This window comes from Tigriopus californicus, chromosome 5 (genome assembly GCF_007210705.1).
Source record: "Tigriopus californicus strain San Diego chromosome 5, Tcal_SD_v2.1, whole genome shotgun sequence".
Classification (NCBI taxonomy): domain Eukaryota; kingdom Metazoa; phylum Arthropoda; class Copepoda; order Harpacticoida; family Harpacticidae; genus Tigriopus; species Tigriopus californicus.
The window spans coordinates 16291714-16313643 of record NC_081444.1 but is presented as its reverse complement, the minus strand read 5'-3'; the positions used below and the strand labels follow the sequence as shown (position 1 = coordinate 16313643).

The following is a 21930-nucleotide window of genomic DNA, read 5'->3' as shown; positions in this document are numbered from 1 at the left end:
TCTGCCTGAAGTTTTTTCTATTCTTATAGGGCGTGTAGGTTGTGGGGAGAACATGGTTTATAGATGAGTACAACACTTCTGATTTGTGTCGAAACACATTTTGCAGCTTAGATATTATTTACTCAAAATCATACTTGGATATAATATTCAATAATTCTTGGCACCCCTTTTCTAAAAGTCTTTTTGAGATTGTCACGGCAACTCGTAGTATCTGATCTGCCCTCAATGGTTGCAGAGGCCGAGCAACAAATTTGATATGCGCATTATCAGAAGGCAATATTTGATGCCAATGAAAACTCTGTGAGGCCCAATTGTGCGCAATTTGGAGAAAAAAAATGGAGGATGAAAACATTCTCCCATGGCTTGATACAAAAAAAAAACTTTCTGCCAAAAGGTACACCGTGACAAAATAAACCAAAAAGAAGCAAATTCCGAATGTATGAAATACTGTATCGAGTAAGTGCTCCAAACACGAAACCTTGAGCTCATTGGCATGTACAGATGGGAAATGGTTCAAGCGCAGTTGGTTAACGCGCGACCGAGCCAAGCTCGGGTTCATGGGTTCGATCCCAGGACTCCTCCCCACCTTTCTAGTGGATCATCGCCTCGAATGGCGCTCCTTGAACCCACAAATGGACAAGACTCGATGACATACCAACACAAATATTGTAAAATAACGAATCCAATGAGACATTCTCGCAATAAATGCTTTACAAAATACAAGAGTTTAGATATTTCTGTTCAAGTATAATTCATCACGTTAAATTGATGCCCTTCGAAGGGCTAAGTCATGCAATTTATAACATAGCCTCATATGCCTCAATCTTCATGGCCTACCTAAGCCTCACCAAGTTGTCCAAAACTTTCACCATTGTGGAGGTCCATCAATGACAAAATCTAGTTCCAGACAATCATAGGTTTAGATTCAAGTAGATAGGCAAACAATAACCATATTATCACCTTGTTTTTAAAAGTCCTCTTAAGATTGCCTTGAAAATGATAGCTCTTACGGAAACAAGGAAAACAGGTGTTCAGCAAGTTCATAGAACGATAAAAAAATTCTCTTGAATCATATAAAACACATAAAACACCCGTAAAACATATTTGTCCTTTCTCAACCCGAATCATTGACAAAAGCTGGATGCTCAGCAGATCAGTACGAGCTTAAGGACTTGAATTGTAATCATGTGCTTTTTCACTATCTACTTGAGTGACATGGAAGTGGACATCCAAGTGAGCAACCAGGACGATTTTATTTTGTTTCACTCCTTGGCATTTACATTTAGCTGAGAGTGATCATCTCGGCCTGAGCAATCTCAATATTTGCCATGTATATCCCGAATGGGGCAGCAACGTCTTTGTAATATGTGCAAGAAAAGGAGAAAAATGCATTAAAACTCGTACATACCTAAAAGCATGATAAAAAACTAAAAATGTTCACCACTACTTAGTTACATGGGATTGAATGGTCCGAATTTTCATCGTTTTTAGCACCAAAATGCCCCGGTTATATGTTAATTCAATTTCCCAACGAATTAATATCGATTTTCAATATCACAAAATTGAAAGAGTGAATGTTTCTATTTCTTGCATAATTTCTTAACAAAAAAAAATAATTTAAAACCCTATACAACCATTTCTAAAACTGTCTAAATAGCAGATTTTTGAAAAATTATTTTAGAACCGACCAAAGGGCATTTAGTTGAGCGGTCACTGAAAATTTCACAAATATCAATGAAGTCTTAAAGAAGCTATTCTTAATCAGTTTCAACAAAGTCTTCAAGAAACGACAAAATCTTTAACATTGTTTTATGCATTGTCTTCAGAATTCCAGTGAATGCGTAACTTAGTGTACCCATTTTCAAGGATTACACTTTTGGTGTGCTTTAAAAGACCTTACATATCATTTTTAGTTATTGTGAGACTATGCAGGAAAAAGAAAAATAATCTTTCATTTTTTTTATATTGAAAATCGATATTAAGTCGTTGGGAAATTGAATAAATATGTAACCGGGGCATTTTGGGCCTAAAAACGATGAAATTTGAAACACTAAATCCCATGTAACTAAGTGGCGGTGAAATAGATGATATCATAATTTATATGCAAAAGCTAACTAAGTCGGCTCCCAATTTACAATGAGTCGGTTTTTGAAAATTTTAGTTTTTATCATGTTTTAGGTATGTAAGCTTTTTATGTGGGCTAGAATTTCATAGAGTAATAAAGTCAAAATTGTACCCCATAATTTTCTGAGGTAGAAAATACCAAGATGTGTTTGGGAATTTCCGTCAAAACTTTAAAGGGTATTTTTTCCACTGTGTAAAACCAAACGTCGGCATTTTTAATTGTCAATCCGGCACTTCAAAAGTTATCACCATTAATCTTACACCTGTTAGACTTCTGCCTCCCTATGGAATGTTCCATGAGAAAGTAGCTCGGCAAAAGACTGCATTGAAGTGAACTAGTTCACAAAAGTGGCATAACAACAGAAGTAAAGTGTAGAAATTGGGAAAACGTGCTCAAGTATCAACCAGCAAAACACACCGTTCGTCAAAGTTTTTGACAACACACAAAGGCGTCATTGACCGAAATTTAGTCAATTAGGTGGTGTTTAGGCTCTTTGGCAGATTCTTTTTCATCTCAAAAATGTCTCTTAAATTTTCCTTTGGTAGAGCCATGCTTAAATAGTACTTGCAGTTGGATTTTCTTCACTTTTACAACAAGAGTACTCTGTGTGGCATAATGGTATCGCTGAAAATAACGATTGTCAGTCCAAACAAAACCCATTGCGGATTCTCCAAATCCCCGAAAAGGACTAGCGTTTGTCTGGGAACAGAGGCAAGAAAGTGCTCGGCCTCGGCCACTGAGGTCATAATTACTTCCATCTCCTCGTTGGAGTTTAAGGACCAAGCCAAAAAGCCTTGGGGCAACTTCCACGCTCTCGTCAGGCTCATTCAGTGGACATCGAGGATGTGGTTTTAACAATTGAACCTGTCAAGCCAGCGGGCACATTCAGTGGCAGTCGAAAAGGGGAAGAAGCACTCGAAGCTGACTTGCTCCATGTGCTTAAATACATTTCCACTTCCCCCATTAGCTCCTTTTGTCCATTTTTCTCTAATACCTGCGTTATTGGCCTCATCGCCAGGCAGAAAGCAGAGCTAAATAATCCCTCGGAATTTCTTCTTCGAACTCCACTAGCAAGTTTCATTACTGCCCGGGTGGGGTGAGAGCGCATGGACACAAGCTTGCCCGACGGGTGTAAGTGATTCTCTGACATCTACTACTACTAGTACTTACAGATTGTTGAGCATATCACGGTTATGCATGCCCCACTGAAGATACGGGCCGATGCAGAAAGAGTGGCAAATGAGATCGGTTTTTATATGACTGTACTTCAGAAATCGTTTCTGCTGTGCTTCTGCTGGCCAAAGGTCCGCAACTAATTCTCCCTTCTCCAAGTTCAAGGCCAGCTCTAATTTCAGCGATCAACATTGAGTTCTGGAGAAAGGGCATGGACCTCTTAATTGTTTCCTCTTCAAGTTATGCACAGAATGACCCTCTATTACGGTAGGATTATGGCTGAGGGAGCTGACTTACTTTGAAATGAAATTCTGTCATTGTCATGACAGGAACTAACTTTGCGTGAGCCCTCGTAAACGTCACTTTTACGAAGTCCACTCACGATTGTGCTACATACTACGAGTACTACCAATACTACTGGCGCTGCTGCTGTCTGACTGTCCCATTCTGCCGTCGTTTGCTCAGTCAAGTTGTCCGGGAGGTCTGGAGCATTTTCCGAGACGATTTACAATCACATTTAAAAGAGACTGGCTAACACAAAAATTGCGAAACCCACTTATTCCCATTTTCTCGAAAGTCTGGCTCAAAGCACGGACTTGAACTGATTTGAATCGCATGCCCATAAAGAAAATACAGGAGTAGAAAGAGAGCGATACCGACCACTTTCATCTAGTTAGAAGCGGACCCATATTGTCATTGTCCTCCTCGTTACTCGACGATATATACGTACGTATGTTCTTTCTCGGTCTAGATTTATTCCCATCGGAGGTTGTACCACTCATCTAATTGGACGGGAGAGGCAGGCAATTAAGTCATATTTCAAGGGTGATTTGGCAACATTGTTCCACTCTCTTGGCACTCTCTCGCTATTCGTGGAGCGCTCAAGACAAAGGGAGTGAGCCTCTCTTCGCTCAAGGAGATCTCCAATGGAGAGCGTCTTGAGACGACAGAATGAAGGCCAATGCACTCCTGTTCTGGATAAGAGTCTATATGTTCAGTATACGTGGACAGACGGCTGAGGAGGCCACAAAAGCCTAGAGCATCATTGTGTGGGTGGTTATTAGGAATCGGCTTAGGCTAGAAGCAAGGATCAAGGAGGAGCCAGAAAATGAAAGGGAACATTGGTCGGAACACAAACCGTGTGAGCATCCTTTTTCTTTACAGATAATATACTATCAATAGTTACGGAATGTTTGGACGGGAAGGACGGTCACAGTTGATAATTAATAGTAGGCACGCTATTGATGTTGCTTGATGTCTTGTCATTCGGCGAGACGGTTTAGATTTTGGAATAGGGCCTTTTTGAATTTGATTGATTCAACGTTCTTTTTCCGAGCACAGCTGCAACCTTTGGCCGGAATGAATAAAACATTACGTGTAACGATATCTGTCACAATTTTTCATTTCCAAGGCATTCCAATCTTCGTTAGTCACCGAAACACACTTTTTCCTCTTTTTCTGTTTTCTCCGTTTTCGTCTTGGCCTGGAAACATGTCTCTGTTTCTCGTCTTTTTAGGGATCATTACTCAGGTTTCCACTCCAAATACTTAACGGCCTTTCAGGTTCCATCAAGCAAATTCGCGGACCACACATGGCATGGCATCTGTCTGTCTCGAATTGAAAAGTCAAGGTGTTAGGTTGTCCATACCACCGTGAACCGATACCTAGTTTCCCGAAATTTCCCGAAAGAGCACCCCGAGCACTTGGTGGGTAGGTGAGGGTGAGGGTGGTTGTGCGTTTGTGCGTTTGTGTGTTTGTGAGTGTGTGTGTGTGTGTGTGTGGTTAGGGTTCCTTTGACCTTCTGTTTCTCTAGTAGTCTCTCGGTGGAAAGTTAATGAGGATCCTGCTTATTTATGTCTACCATAGAGACGGTCCTGTGAGCCAAGATTGCCATCATTTATTATTGATTGGCAACCTCGCAAGAACTTGTTTCCCAAGGAGACCAGGGTGCAGCGTCAACAAGATGAAGAAGAAGATGGAATGAGAACTGCAACTTCATGATGTGATCCCCTTCTAGGGTTCACTCCACACCTGATTGTTCCAACTTGGAACAAGTGCGGCGAGCAAGAGAGCACTCGGGGGACAAATAATTGATGTGATGAAAGCCTGACTAAACAGTCGAGAAATGAGGTGAATAAATAAGTCATGACAGCTGTCATCCATTCAGCTTCAAATTCGGCTCCGGGTTGTAGTGTCTGCCCCATGCGTTCAAGGGATTTGGTGTTGGTGACCCTCACGAGACCTCGAGCGAGAGTAGAGTGTAAGAGGGGCTTCAATTTGGAGGAGGAAATAATGCTCTTCGTTATCCTCATCTTTCGTTTAGTAAGGCAATCCCAATGTACTACAATACGTATTCGTACGTATGTACCGAACATGAAGATGTTTCTCTCGGGGAGTCGCCGAGAGCGGGTTGCTCACTCATTTCATTCGAAGGCTGAGTTTGTTCTCGTCTGAAAGTCGTATTCATTAAAATAAGGCTGGAACTTGGCCTGAGATTGAGCTACTTTCCCTAATGGCGTGGAAGGGTTTCTTGACAAAACCTACTGGGTAGACTTATTTTCGTCTAAGTTTCCGTCGGAGGGTATACGTTCTACGTACAAGCAAGCTACCAAACTAGCTTGCTCAAAACAGCGAGTGTTTGCGGTTGGAATCTCGTTTAGAAAGATAGCAAGTAAACATGTATTTTGCCCAAGCATCCGTCAATCTCAGGCGGACACTCTGGGGGCCACTTTCCTGCCACTTTCCTGCCATTTGCCTCAACGAAAGATGAGGTGGCTGTATCACGTAGTACTTAGTTCAGACTGGGATTGGTGTAGAGGAAACCTTTTGAGTATCACTAAGCGATTCCTCCCAATGGACTTTTCCGCTTTTTCCCTTGAGACTCCTCCCCTTGGGCTTCCATTCACGCCTTGACCGGAGACCAGATGAAGTTGAGTTCGACAGAAGGCGAGAAACCGCATTTGGGGCCTCGCTTTGAGTTTTGGCGTTATTTAATAAATAGAACTTTCAACCTTTCTGCCTGTCATTGGCAACCTTGACATCCCAACTACATCCGTATTTCAACGGATCAGGCAATATAAACCTATAGCAAGGGCCATTCATGAATTTCAGAAGCTGGAACCTCTCGTTCAGGGTGGTCATTCTACGCTACATTTAATGAGGTGTGCTGGCCACCTTCAACTATGTGAATGTCGTTTCGATTGGCTATGTTTGATGCGTCGATTGTGGATCCACACAAACAATAAGAGCCTGCCTGGCACTGCGTCAACGGCACTGCTCGTATACTTGATAGCCAAAGTACTGACTGACTGACTGACTGACTGACTGACTGACTGACTGGCTGACCACTTCATTCACCCAGTTTCCAATTGTCTATGCACATGAAAGCATGAAAAGTTGCTTACGGACCATTAAGGTAGAAAATGATGAGACTTAGTGCCACTACTAGGTAAAACATAGAGCTAGAGGCGCCTAGAATCGAGTTTTACTCTCACTCATGCCGACCATCTAGTTTTAGTGTGTTTGTTGCGTCTGGATTTGTGGATGTCCAAAAAGTGGGATCTCAAAAGGAGGAAAGGAAGGAAGGAAGGCAGGAAGGAAGGAAGAACTCCGGGGATGAAATATCAGGCGTTTATGCGGGAAAGAGGAGGGGACCAAGGATCGCTTGGACCGTTCTTGGCCTTGATTTGAGATAACAGCTTTTCAAGCTTGCTCAAAAAAGCATTTACAAAGAAATACTTGAACACTTTCATTATCCTCCGTATTTCTTCTTTCTTCTATCGGGTGCGATGGTTCGGCCCACGAAAAACATAGGCAAAGAGATATCCTCCTAGAATTAAATGTCCTGTCAATCATGATTGATTCGTTGAGTTATTTCTGTTACCATGACATTCCATTAATGTCAGCTGCATTAGATCGTTTACGTTACATGACCCAAAATGTGCCCAGTAAGCAATTGCTCGTCTTTGCCCAACTAAGGTTCATTATCCCATGATTCTCATCTAATGTCCTCAAGCAATCATGCCTTTTTCCTTTGAGATCCAATTCCTTCTGGAATGATAAACACTTTCATCTGAAGGTGCTGTTCCCTTCTCCATTCATCCTCCCCCCCTCTCCTTCTCGTACGTAGTATTAGCAATAAGGGCAGACAGTCTAAAGATCCTCTTTGACCTGGGTTGGTATTTGCCTCTTTGGCACGTCCAATTCGTCCCACTCATAAATCCGGGGCGCCTCTTCAAAAGAACAATAATAAGTGAAGACATGATGTGAAGCCCAAACCAGGTCTTATCCCTCTGTTCTTCCTCGTCTCTCCTCTTCAGTGCCACGATTCGTCTTGACTCTTCAAGGCGCCGAACAGAGAAGGGGACAGGGCTCAAAACCTAGGGGACAGACGTGAGAAGAGGCCATCATCAATGAACTCAACTTGATGATGATGAAAAAGGAAACTTTAGAGGGAGTTCTAGGGAAAGGAGGAAAAGGCGACAATAGAAAGCGGATGAGGGGGTTCCAAGGGATGATTTCATTCATTGACTAGGAATACTTCTAACACAAACTAGGAGAGCAATGGCGCAAAATTCAACTGTGTGTTTTGTAAGCTTGATTTGGCGTTATTCTACGTTCAAGAGAGACAGGATGGTGTTTTGGAAATCAACTGAGCACCCTGAAAGCAGCGACTCGGGGAATGCTTTGTTGCATTTGAACGACAATCATGGCCACCTCCAAGCTTCTTCAGATGTACATTATCAAGTCTTGCCTTCGACGGGACTTCTACGCTCTTCCAGAATACAAGCTAATAATGTTGATAGGCAAGAGGCTAGAGCTTTCTTTTGATTATATTTTTCCTCACTCCGATGTCCATTGTCCTATCCTGACTTCGATGTTTCTTGTCAAATCAGCTTTATTTAGGTATTCATGAGATAAAAAGGCAAGGGTTTTCCGTATTTTGTTTCAACCGGATTGATCTCTTTCTTGTATGAAAACCGCTTTTATGGGGTGAATCTTGACTCTCAACAATACAAAGGAAACTAATCGTCAATATTAGAGGCATTATTTCATAACCGTCGGTTCACAAGTGACCGGAAAGTAAGTCTCGAGTCAATAGTGATCAGAGAGACAATTTCCACGAATCATTTCTTGGCATATAATCCCTTCCAGTCAAAAATGACCCTATAAACCCCGTTATCACAAAAGAAAACTTGGTATCGTTAACATGCAGAGATGACCACCCAAATGTGTCATGACCATATTGTCTTTCTTCAAGCCTCAATTCTATCAACTTCATGCCAAGAAAACAGAAAACTGCCATTGATTAATAGCTATTTATTCAATGGCGGTGGCATTCTTTGCCTGTAGTTTATGAAAGTGAGGCTTGAAGAAAGTCGACAAGGGCAAGACACCTTGAATGCATTAAGCCATTTCATGCCGTCGAGTTTGAAGAGAAGAGCAAAGACTTGCCTGAGCTTCCCTTCACATGAGAGGGCATGATGAAATGCCGAATGTATTTGAGGTCCTGACCAATCGACTTTTTGAGATTCGAACTTGAATGAACTGCATGTAACAAACGCCGCCGCTATTGAACACATTTTTCTTTTACAAGGACAGATTTTCAAGGTACGATTTTCCCTCGAAACCACTCGGAGCCAAATTGGTCTATTTTCTTCAAAAGTGGATGGAAACTTAGATTCCGGCCAGTCGTGAACACAGCGCCATGAAACAAGATTTGTAATGGTGGCGTATGGTTTCCTTGGCGTGCCGCAGAGAGAACTTTATACCGCTGAAAACCGGTCCTTGTAAAAGAAATAGTTATTCCGACGAACTTGTAATTATAAAGAAGACGGTTAGATTGTGTCTGTTATAGGTGCTGGCTATGCTTCCGTGATATATAATATGGGTATTTCCATTGCAGGAATGTCCAGGCGGGATCGTTCAAGAGGACACATTCAAAGAAATCTACGCCAAGTTTTTCCCTCACGGCAGTAAGTGGTGCAAAGATTTCTCGTTTACCTACGGTAGTTTATCTTGAGAGTACTACTTTCTATTTATATACTCACTCACACACCCTCCCATTCACCCATGCATACTAGCCGAGTTCATTCGATTTTTCTTGCGCCTCGTCTTTTTTATTTATTCGAATTGAAACTTGGTTCCATTTCTTTGGAATGGGCTTCCCACCTTCCATAGTAGGTTCTCCTCTAGGTTTTCCCCTTTGTTCTCGTGGCGATCCATTTCGGTGAGCCATCAAGGAAACGCTCACTTAATCTAATGAAAGCACATTCCAGAAAATGACGGCTACCTGAACTTCGGGTTCTTTCTTGTGTGTAGAATTTGAGGGTGTGTGCGTGCAGGAGGTAGTTAATAGTCCCACCATAAATGCGTCCCTGTATCATCTTCTTATTCTTTTTCTCCTTCTAGATTCGGCGTTGTACGCTCATCACGTCTTCAAAGCCTTTGACACGAACCGAAACGGTTCCATCAGTTTCAGGGTAAAAACCGACGTCATTAGCACCTTTTTCTGCCATGAAAAAAATAAGTGTTCCAATATTCTTTGTCTGTGGGACCATTTTGAAAGTGACCAGACTTTGATGTCGAGCAAAATTAGGCTAAACTTACCAGTTGCTCCACACCTTGTTAAAGCTAGAAGGACTCTTGGTCTGGTTGGCTAGAAAATTTCTTGTTGTGAGCAAAGTACTCGTACTATGGTCAAAATCCTGTCCTCCTAGCAGGCAAAATTGAGTTTAAACATCTGAGTATACCCCATGCAGTATGTCAATGCAAGGACGATTTTACTACTGGACAGCGACGAGGGTGGGGGAAAATGAATAATTCAAATTCCAATCAATCAAATGTATTTCTCTTTACACGAGTTGACTCAATTATAGCCTCAGAAAGCAATGGTCAGTTCTGATCTCAATCGAACGTCTGTGTCAAAAGTTATGAGCATTTAAAACTCAGACCAGGGAGGGTGCAAATTGAGTGAGTTAGCACCACGTTGGTAAGATCTTACCAAGGTGGTGCTAAGCAAGTCATCTTCCGCCCACGTGGTATTGAGTTTCAGGACCTCATTGATTTTGACGCAGACGTTCGATTGAGGTCAAAATTGGCGAACGCTTTCTGAACTAACTAAAGTCCAACTTGTGTGAAGGAAAATGCATTCGGTTCATCTGGATAAAAGTTACGTTTCCCCCACCCTACTGTCTCTGTCCAGTGATGACCTCGTCCTTGGTCAATGATATTAGAAAGAGGTTCAAAGCCTGAGAAATTAGTGTGGATACCGGCTAAGATTAATGCCTTCAAACGTCGAATGAAGATGAATCAATCAGGGTCACTATGGGTTAGAAGGAAACCAATGTCCGAAGGACCATAAGATACTTTGGTCCCACGTCGAGGGCTAGGAAGAGGATGCAACCCATCATCATTAAAGCAAAAGTACCAAAAGATTTGCCCGATCCAAGTTCTTACTCATTGAAATAAAGAGTGGAAAGCAGTCATCCGTTTCATTAATGAAAAATTGTCCAGGGTTGACGACGTGCCGAACTGAAGGACAAACCACCTTATTTCCAATAAGAGGGTGGGGGAGGGTGTACCTTACAATGTTAGGTTAGTTCTCTTTTGAAACTACACATGCGACTTCAGTGATCGTCCTGGTTATTGTGGACATTTTGGCGACTGATTCTCAGGTTCTTTCCGATGAATGAGGCTCACATTCCGCGTGAAGTCATTTCGATCAGAACTTTTCTTTTGACATTAACAATGATGGCGCTCAAAATATTTAAATGTAAAAATATCGAAAAGTTGTCCGGATAAAGAAATTAGCCCCGACAAAACCCAATCTTAATAAGATAACGAATCATCAATAAAAGCTACATTCAAATTTTGTCAAGTTAAATATGCCGCGTGGGGTAGCCATGAGCTACGAAGATTTATTGGTATTGCAACGGACTACCAGCCAAAACCTCTGGGACGGAGTAATTCTGAGCCATTTTTCATTAGACATATCAATAAGAAAAGATTTGAGGATCTACAGTACTCTTTTAGTGGTTTGTGTAAAAGTTATATCAACAAAACCTTTTATGTTTGTACCAGAGTGGGACGAAAATGCGGATCTAATGTTGCCATTACTGCAGAACTTTGACCGCCTCTCCGGAGTTCCCAAATCAAGATTTTGGGCCCAAATTTGCCCAAGTTCGTTTATTTGGCCACTTTTTTTAGAACGTATGATGCGCTGATTTTGATAGGTACTCGTACACATGAATATTGTAAATGTAGTCATGGTGGAGAGATATGGAATTTCATGGAAGAGAACCATTGAATAGGATGGTGGAAAGTCTATGTGGCAAGTTGGAAGGTTTCGGATCGAGTACTACAACTGAGAGATGGTTCCATAGTGCCAGATTGGGCGGATGGTATTAATAGTTACATTTGAAGACATTTGATTGTTATGGATCATTCCACATTTTAGGCAAGTGAACTGTTCATTAGATGCCAAATTCTCACGTCTATAGTAAGTTCATCATTTCAGTTGTTCGTGAATGAACCAAGCACACCTGATACAGGTTGTGACAATAGATAATCTGATGAATAATACAGGCTATAGAAACAAAAAATTGAAAACAGGCCGATTGGTTTTTAAATGGATTTTGACAGGGAATTTGTCTCGTAGCAGAGCTAAAACTGTCCCTGACCTCTCATTCAGATGAGCTTAGATGAGGCGGATAGCACGACAATGAATTATGTAAACTATCGATTCATTCCGTCAAACCACATTTATTCACGAACAATTGCCCAATTGTGCCAAAATCTTGAATGCGAAGTAGTAAACAGTGCCAAATTGTGCTCGATTGCTGAAATATTTTCTTACTTCAGTGTCTTTATTGTTCAAAACCACTCAAAAACACAATGTGAACGACACAGTATTTTGTATTTTGTGTAACGGTAGATACGGTTACAAGCAAATGATTCCATGTATCATTCTATATATACTATGCTACAGAACCATACTCACCTCCAGGATTGCCGAAATGCTCTCCCTCTAAGCCCTAATAGAAAAACAACATCTACAAACAGTATCGGGCAACGCCCTTGGTTGGCTAATTCCCGCCCTCAGTGAACGAACCAGCGACAGTGAGCTTAATTTCTGATTTATGTCGTCTCTTCTCAGGCATGTCCTTGGTTTGTGAGATAAATATGTTTTTCATTGAAGCCAGAGCTGAAGCCAGGCGCAAAAAGGGATTTGGGGAAAACGTACATACGTTCATGGAATTACTGTGAATCCTCGGATTTGAGGGCCTGATGAGATGAGCCTAATTTGATTCCGAACAAAGCATATCCCGTGGTGGTGACAGGGGAATATTTTGTTCAACGTTTTTACTTTCAGTAGGCTTTCAAGCTTGAAAAGAGTGCATTGAGTTCTCCAAGAGTTGGATCATTAAGTGTGACCTTTGTCTCGAAGTAAGAGGAATTGGAAATTTCACAAAACAATATGCCACAACTTTCTTCCATCATTCATCTTTCAAGCTATGACCAACAAACCTCTATTTGAGAGCAATCACATTAGTTCAATCTCTACAGTTATTCAGCATTCAATATCATTATGATCACAATTTGCAACCATCAAAACTGACTAAAAACGTTCTGATTCGTAACAATGTCAGCTTCTCGTTTGCAAATTAACTTCCTGCACCAATTTGGTTCTTCCTCTACGCTCCAACTGATTCATATATTTAGACCATTAAGATGATTTCTCTAAATTCACTTGAGCCAGAACATGAGGCAAATTGTTCCTCGTTGATGTGTTAGGTGCAAAGGTTGGCTTCGACAAAATTCTTTCAAAATTATGATTTTTTTTTGTAACACAATCACACATAACTCATTTGCAATCTTCGTATGTAACACGCTAACTAAAAGGAGGCTTCTTCCTCTTTTTTGAAGATGCAGAGCTGATATAACGAGTCATTGGAAGGGTAACCCATTATGGGCCCTAGAGCAATGAAAACTGGTCTTTTGGTTGGACAATTGATTGAAAGCATATTTGGAATGTTGCAGATTACGATGATTCTCTTAATCGACCCCTTTGGTTCACGCGTCAAATATTTATTATAATAGTGGATCATGAATGTGGAGCTCGACATAAGAAAGAGTATTGCTACGTATGTACCTAGACTACAGATTAAGCAGCTTCTCGGTGCCGAGAGAGAGAGAGAGATGCTTGCTTTCATGCATATTTTAGTATGAGCTTTTATATGACGTTGATTGGGTTCATCATCCCTAACATTTAGTGGGAGGTCATCATTTACCCCAACCATGCGTGCTAATATGCGTGTTGGTTGGGTCAACCATATGATAAGTGCACAGCACGTCTGCGTTGTGAGTGTGTGTGTTGTAAATGCAAGAATTGAAGAAAGCGTAGGAGGCTTTATGAAAGGTCATCAAATGGTTTCTACCATTAGGAGGCATTGTATGGTATAATAATTCATGCCTTGTACAGTTGTTCCCATGTTGAATTGGCTCTCATGTTGTATCGCTTTGGCTTGGACATTTTGAAAGAAGGACCCGTTGCCAACAAAGCACGCACTCCCATAATATTTCAAGAATGAATGACGGGTAATAAATGGCTGTTGTTTATGGATTTATTAGTGCTTCATCGTGGCATGGATGCGTTCCAGACGGTGCAAATGGTCCTCGATTTGGAACACACATTGCGATGGAAACAAACTCTTTTGGGAGGCGTTTGTCAGAATCCTTTTCGGTTGACGAATTGATCGAGCCGAGCTTCAGGTTATCGAAGCCAATGGCAGTCTATTCGAATTGTGCTGACTGGTCACTTGTCTTTCCCATGGCTGAGCATGAGTTGACGTGCACAAACGCTAACAGGGAGGACCATTCTTCTTGAGACCAATCTTTCCTTTAAGGGTTGTCTGCCCTTCTTTCCTTTTCGTTCTTCGTTCTTCCTCCTTGGTTCTTCTTCGCCTTCTCGCAGTCAAAGCTCCTAAGCCCGTAAAAGGGTGTTTGAACTCGGTTTCCAGCCCCAATTCCTCGTTCTTTTGAAGAGAGCCCACAACTCAGGGTTCTACTTTCCCACTCATTGGCTATTCCATGCATAATGGAACGATTGCGTCTAAAACAATATTGGCGCGTGATGGCTTTTTTTTCTCTCAGGGACCAGTGTGCTGTGCCTGGTGTTCTCATGGTTCCATTACGACCTCACATTGTACCAATTTTCTCTTCCATGTTCTCGCAAACAGCACGCATGTCTAGTGAGATTTCTTTCCGCCTAACGAAAGGCCATTGCCAAAAGGCCGACCGGTACCCAAACATAGGCAGGTGGGCAGACAGGGAGGCCGGACAGCCAGCTAACAATAGTCGAGGGTTCTCATGACTTGAAACAGCCTAGCACCTCGAGCATGAGTGTGGACGTTGTGGTATGCTCTTACTCAATTGCGAACGACGTCCATTCAACCTTCCTCTCAAGAGTAGGGGTAATGTATGCATAGAAATCTATTTTGGGACGTCAACACACTGACCACCATCGGCACCTGCTAACCATGATGAGAGCTGGCAAAGTGGCAGACTAACGAAGTGGCTGGCTGGCAGGCAGGCATAACTAGGGCGTCCGTCCAAACGCAACTCTGCCAAATGTTATTTGCTTTCACTTATGGACTGTGTGGAAATGCGAGTCAATCAAATTCAATCGAGTTCGTTGGAGGCTGTCGGTGCACAGGGCTGCATGCACACCCACGAATGAATGAATGAATGACCTTCTCGCTTCAAGTAGGGTCCAAATGGAACACTGACTCTCTTCGAGGGTGTCAGATCGTTAAAAAGGCTAGGCCAGAGGCTCGAGCCAACCAACCACCACTACACTGTGTTGTACTCGTATGTAGGGGAGATGCTCATTGCTCGATGGCTCGAACCCTCGAATCTTGCCCCATCCACTTGCCCATAGAACGTGCGTGTATAATTGAATTCTTGGTTGAGATTTGGGAAAGTGCAATATTATTTGCTCGAGAAAGTGCACCTACCAACCCACAAGCGTATCCAAGCGATCCACGCCTGAAATGGCACAATGGCACATTGAGTCAGGACAGGAACCACTGGAATATGGACGGGGATGCGAGGCTCTGGAATTGACAGTTTGAACGCGAGTGATAACATTGCATTTTGCTTTCATTTAGATTGGCTCCAGGTAATTGTTATTTATTTTATCTTAAAATTTCAGCACAATTAAAGGACTGGATCGAACGTTCAGCCCTGTCAATCTACGGTACTTAAACGGATTCATAGTGTTGTGAAAAGTTATGAGGTGAACTTTGAAAGGGTGTAACTTTTGATCCCATATTTTGTTTGAGGTGACAATTGAAAAATGTGGTTGTAGCAACCTGGGACCAATGTCGTGAGGAAAAATGCAATGCGTTTACTCCATCCCAAAAAGCCAATTCTCGACCCATGCATCCCCGTCCGCATTCCAGTGGTTCATGGTCAGGACTAAAGAGGAAGAGAAGGAGGCGGGAGGAGAATGGAGAGAGGGAGAGAGCTTTGAATTCTACCGTGTTCCTAGTACCTATAACCTTGTACTGATGAAGAGGGATTTGTGCATTGCACTTTTAACGTGATCAAAACGCGTGAAATATTGCACTTAGAAACTGAAACACTTCACGTCTATGGCGGCGAGTGGGTGAATGAATGATGCTGGTGGCTGGTGCTTGGGAAGGTTTAGGTTGAAAGAAGTAACCGGTAGCTTAATTATTTCTCCAAATGAACCCTACCCTGATATCGATAGAAGATCTGGAATGATTAACGGGGAATCATAATTCATTCAATAGCTGGGGGTTGTACTTGAGGGTCCTTATCAAAGTCATATTTGTCAGAGTCATTAGCGCTATATTGGCCCAAATAAAAGTTAATCTCTCCTAGAAAGATTTCCAAATTATTTTGAGACTTGAACGTAGAGTGTTGAATCAATCAAAGAACAAATCTCGCCACTACTGGAGAGCGATGACATGGTTAAAGTAAATTACCCAGTAATGAGAACCATGATATTAGTAAATTGTAATTTCGACTCATGTTCATAAATCAGATTGAGTAAAAAAAATAGGTATAGCATATAACGAAACAAACAGACGCAAGAGTAAGACAACAATTGAAATTGAAAACAATGTTATACATATGAAAAGAATTGTTTTTTTTACATACAAGTTGATGAGGTTTGCTTCAATTCACGCGAAATGAATTAAATGACGAAGAACAGGCGCTAGAAAAGCAGAGAGAAAGAGGGAGGTGATACATCCTTGAATATTGCAGAGTAAGTAATGCTCCTGATTGAACAAATCCTTTGCCAGGCCCCATCATTGTGTGTCTGATTAGGGGGCCTGATTGCCAAAATTCCGAACGGGTGATGGGTCAAGGCCACTTTGGTGTGGTCAGGTCCTTGACTGGGAAGGATAACCTGTCTCCGTATAAAACCTCCGGAAAGGTCAGGTTCCTAACAATGGCCAGACCAATGGTGAGGGGCTCGGCTTCGCATATGAAAAATCAGAACTGGCTAGAGGGTGAACAAAAGTTGCCAGATGTGTTGAAGTTTTGGATGTACGTGTAAAGATGTAACAAGGACTCTCCGTGTCGGAGCCCAAGGCGATGCTCCATTGGCTCAGGATCTGGGCGAGCTCGGAGACATTCACTGGAGTCAGGTCGAATGTTGAAGTCACCATCAATGTTGACTTTCTACAGATTCTTCACCCTCCTAAGGATGTGTGTGATGGCCGAAATGCAGTCATCATGTTCCGTATTTGTCTGATAGTAGGCACCAATGATGGTATACTAGTAGGCATCCAGGGGACTAGGTGACGAGAAGATGAGAGAAGGACGGACTCAAAGCGTTGCTTGATTAACTGGGCCAATCATATCCACCGGGCTACCTGGCAAAGTCCAACAGGCTCTGTTGGCCAAAAAACCGCTTTCGTGTTTCTTCTCGGTGACCCACGTCTCGGAGAAGAAGGTGAAGGCGTGACCTTGAACCCTGCCGAGGCCCAGGGATAGCGGAAGGGGAAGGCTGAGGAAGAGAGTTGGCCCAAACGCGGTTTATCAGATTCATCGGGGACAACTATCTCCCCCTTCATGGATATCAGTCTAGAAACCGGTTTAAAGAAAAATACCGTTGAGGGTAAATTCACAGATCAACCTTTTCCACAAATTAAAACCTTTTTTTTCATCACGAGGAAAGAGAAAAGGAAAGAGTATGAGTAGATTTTAACCCTCATGTCATTCGTTCGTCTTTGTCAAACCATTAAGAGCTTTCACTTGCCTCAGTAGCACAGAGGCAAAAACTAAATGGTCAGATCACAAACGCATAGACCTACAAAATGTTGCCTCCACTTTCTCAGTTTAGTGGTGACATCGCCCTTGAACAACTCACGAACTTCATGTACCATATAGAGATACATTCCTGGGCTGAGTCAAATTCTAACCAAACACTTGTATTTCCAGTAGCTCACCAACTCAATTGTTCAATAACATTGACGTGCGGGCGGCAAATCAGTCTTTGGAGATTCAATCTGCCATACTTATTTCTATCTAATGCCAGAGGATGCATTGACAGCGTAAACATGGTTCAGTGGTTAACGCACTCCTCGCTTAGGGAAGGTCTGAGGATAGAGATTTCCTGCCTACTTTTCTTCAAAGGACTTTTGGGCGCTAATCCATTGTCACAGAAGGTGGACCGGTTGTTATATCAATGTAGCTGCGATCAAATTAACGACCATAAAACAGAGCAAGTTTTTGATAATACATGTACCTGTATGAGTATTAGAGAATGAGCACACACGTTCAAATGGAAGAATGTCAAATTAGTGCTTGTGAATATGTACATGTGTTTCATGTTAAAATTAGCGCGCCAATAATTTTGTAATATTCCTTGGGAAATTGAAACAAGCATCAAGACAGAAAATATTGTTTTCCGTGGAAAGATACAAAAAACTGCATTCAAATACTTGGAAGTGGTTCTACTAAACGTTACCCTTTACCCTTGAACAGGGTGGAGAATAATCTTATTCTCTCTGTCAAAAAGTTTGCAAAACAACGTGCGCGTAAAGTTCAGCCTGACAATCACTCCGTTTAAGTATTTAAGCCTATCTTCTGTTACTCTAAGGAGAGTGTCTGTTCTCTTAGTTGAAAACATTTTGAAGGCTGCCAGGACTCAACTAGCAATCTGAATCGAACCAAACTAGCTTCCAAACAATAACTCAAGTCTGGCAGATTGGATTCAAACATGTTTGAAAATTGTACGTAGAACGCTAATTCTATTCAGATTTACTTCATATTTGCTTTGGCAAAAGTAAATTGGAACAAAGCTCCAACCCTACCAATGTACTCGAAAAGATGCCGACTTGATTGCGGGAAATCTGCCGTTCTGAAGTGGGCTCTTCTGAATCGATGTTTTGTTGCGAGTTGGGTGCACACAGAGCGTATGGATGTAAGAACGCCTGTTGGCCTTGACAAATGACGTGTCAAAGGTTGAACGGAGAAGACTGAGGACCACCCAGAAAAGTATAATACAGCATGAGAAGAAGGCTGGAGGGAAAAGTGAGATTTCCCTTTTTCTCCGCCACCACCGCCCGCCGCTTCGCTTGATTGGTGGCAATCACTACTTCTTGTGCCTCTTCAAGAGCAACCACTTCTCAAGGAGGTAGTGGCGAGCACTTTCTTTGCCTCATTCCCGGTGGCCATCATCTAACCATCCATTCATCCATCCATCCAAATTGCAACTCGATTCACGTCAGATCCATCTTGAGAGTGACGGAAATCCGCAAACGTGTGGCTCCTCCGTAGATCTTTTTTGAGGGGGGCTCGAGTCCTGACGTGCGTGGGCGAATTACTGCGTAGATCAAGGTTGAGAACTCAAAAGACGGCAAAGTACTTTAATAAACAATGCACATTGGGTTGATAGCACGCTTCGTGGGATTAACACGGCCGACTCGTCCACTGAAACCTTAACAATGCTGTGAAAGATGATCACAAAAGGTGCCAAGTTTCTTATGTTTCTTCCTTACAAGGATTTATTTTTTGATTCGGTGGCATGTTTCTCTCAGTTTTGTACTAAGCCATAGGAACGCCTGTAACTTTAGTGTTTGAGAACAAATTTTCGCCTGCAATCTCGGAAGGAAACCACATCATGATAAGCGGAAATCCGAAAACGATGCTCTTAAGTTGAAGGTCGTTCCAAAGGTAAAGTTATCTTTACTTTCAGGGGAGGGGGATGCTCTGTTGAGGGTTCAGAAACACAGCTCTTTTTTGGAGTAGCTTTTAGATATTCTCAAAGTTTAGCTCATAAATGATGCCAAAGTCCTACCCTGAACTTCGTTTCAAGTCAGACGATTTGGAACAGTTGTAAGGTTTTTGCCATCAAGCTTATGCGTTGTATCCACTTTCGCCTTATTATTATTATCATCATCATTGTACTCTGATTCCGTGAAACGTGAAGCTCATCAACTTTTCTTGATCTTGTGTCTCAAGTTCTCATCTTGATTTACAAAAATAACCACTAGCTGCTAAGCGAACTCTCACAGCAGCAATTTCAGGCACTCTAACTTTAATTCATCATTCCTACGTGCTGTTTTCTCTCACATTATGTCAACATACTGTAGACTTTATTGAGTGGCCTTTGAGTTCAATCGCTCATTTAGGCCCACAGTGCGAAGCAGGTCACCCTTCTCGACGAATAAATAGGCACCTGTCTTAAGCGTACGTGAGAACCATCTGATTGCCAAGGCCCAATGGTGTTGTATGAGTGGTCATTTTATGAGACTTAACCATTCTGAACCCAACATGTCGTCGTCATCGTCATCATCATCATCATCATCATGAGTTCATCTGCTCTCCATGGTCAGGGCCACCGTGGTTGGTTGGTTGGTTGGTTGGTTGGTTGGTGGGTAGGAAGATGGTCTGGATGGAACAAATGCGAACTCAGATCAAGGGAACAAAAAAAAAAGTCGTAGAAAAGAGGAGAGGAAAAGCTATCTGACTTTGTGTTCTCTTGAGAATCAAGGTCTGCTTTCACCTTGGCATGTTCGGCTTTGAGAAGTGTCTTTCACATCACTGGCAGGGTGAAAAGACTTGAAAGGCCTTCTCAGGCCAGTGGTATGCTTCTTTTCATTTATTTATTGTATTTTGCGTGTGTCACTAACTGGATTTGGAGGACAGTCAGTTTGGACGACAACAGCCTCGGATAGGAATCAAGGAAACAGTGTTTTAAGAATGGTTGGGACATCATATCGGCCTTTTCATCTATCCCTTTTTTTGTTTATGAGACAAAAACATATACAATTGGACTTGATTGACTCGTGATCCAATTTTCTGATAGAGACCGTGCCTGTTGATGTCCCCTTTCTGTTTTCTGTCTCAATATGCCTCCGTCCATCCGTTCGATACCAAAAGGACAAAAATGATATTTGGCTTTTCTTCGAGACGAATTCTCGATCTTCGATGGTCAGTGATAAAACAGCAGTGAGGTCGTTGCCGGAGCCCGTTTTCAATCCAATTCAAATCCAACTGCTCTTTCTTTCTCTTCTCTCTTCTGACCTAGTTGGTTCAAAAGGCTGAGAAATCATCCAATTACCGGCACATTATCATATGATGATTATGGTGATGATGATTAAATGCGCCTTCGTTTCTTTAGCCAGGAACTCTAGGTCACGACAAGAAAGCGTGAAGGCAAAGGAATCCGGAGTCAACCAATCTGAGAAGAGTCGATTTTCGATTTCGTTCACGTTCTTTGATTGAGTGTTTTCTTTCAATTCTTTTTTTTCTCTCACTCTTCCATCTCTTCTTGTAGGATATGTTGGTGTCCCTGTCGACATTGCTCCGTGGGACGACTCACGAAAAACTGCGCTGGACTTTCACTCTCTACGACTTGAATGGCGATGGATTCATCACCAAGCAAGAGGTCCTCAATGTGATGGTGGCGGTTCATGACCTCATGGGATTCCATGGCACACCCATGGTGAGTTGCAAATTGGAAAAAAAACACCCCACAGGGCCAGCAAAAATATGACATCAAATCGCTCATACCACCTACTCCTTATTTCTTTCTGTGGTGACCTTAGATGTATGTAGTTTCTAGCCAAAGGTATTGTCATCTTAAATAGCATTCACTACAAAATGATTAATGGATCTCTTATGTGTGGGTGGGTGCACTATATTTCAAGAAACTTGAATTGTTTACGCTTGAAGATCGGGTTGGTGAGTGTTTAGATCCAGCTGAATTAAGTCAAAATTGACCATGATCATCAAATCTCAACCTGTCTGCGTGGCATGAAAAAGAAAGAACATTTTTGAAAGTAATGGAGCATAAACAAACAGCTGTCTTTCTTATTGGACTTTATGGAAATCCACTTTCAACAGCCGTATTTTCTCACAATCATCATTCTTCGGATAAGATGCAAAACAGTATAAAACCAATGAAAACAACCTTTCGTGAGAGATGAAGAGAACAAAAGCGCCTAAAAGAATTTAGGCGATCGAACTGAGAAAAACCTTGAGGGACTGGTCTTGATGTTAAGTGTAAGGTCCTTCGAGTCGTCCCAAATTCTACCACATGTCCTCTTTCATTTCCATTTTCTTCTGTTGTACTTCCATCCGCCTTT

The 21930-nt window shown here is 42.1% G+C and overlaps 1 protein-coding gene across 1 annotated transcript in view; it reads left to right on the top strand.

The window, feature by feature from the left end:
- LOC131881217 (Kv channel-interacting protein 1-like) overlaps positions 1-21930 on the top strand; it is a 44587-nt gene that overhangs the window by 9633 nt on the left and 13024 nt on the right. Inside the window, exons 3-5 of the mRNA XM_059228009.1 lie at positions 9204-9273; positions 9710-9780; positions 21120-21287. Coding sequence (XP_059083992.1) covers positions 9204-9273; positions 9710-9780; positions 21120-21287 — 309 coding nt within the window. The remainder of the gene's footprint in view (positions 1-9203; positions 9274-9709; positions 9781-21119; positions 21288-21930) is intronic.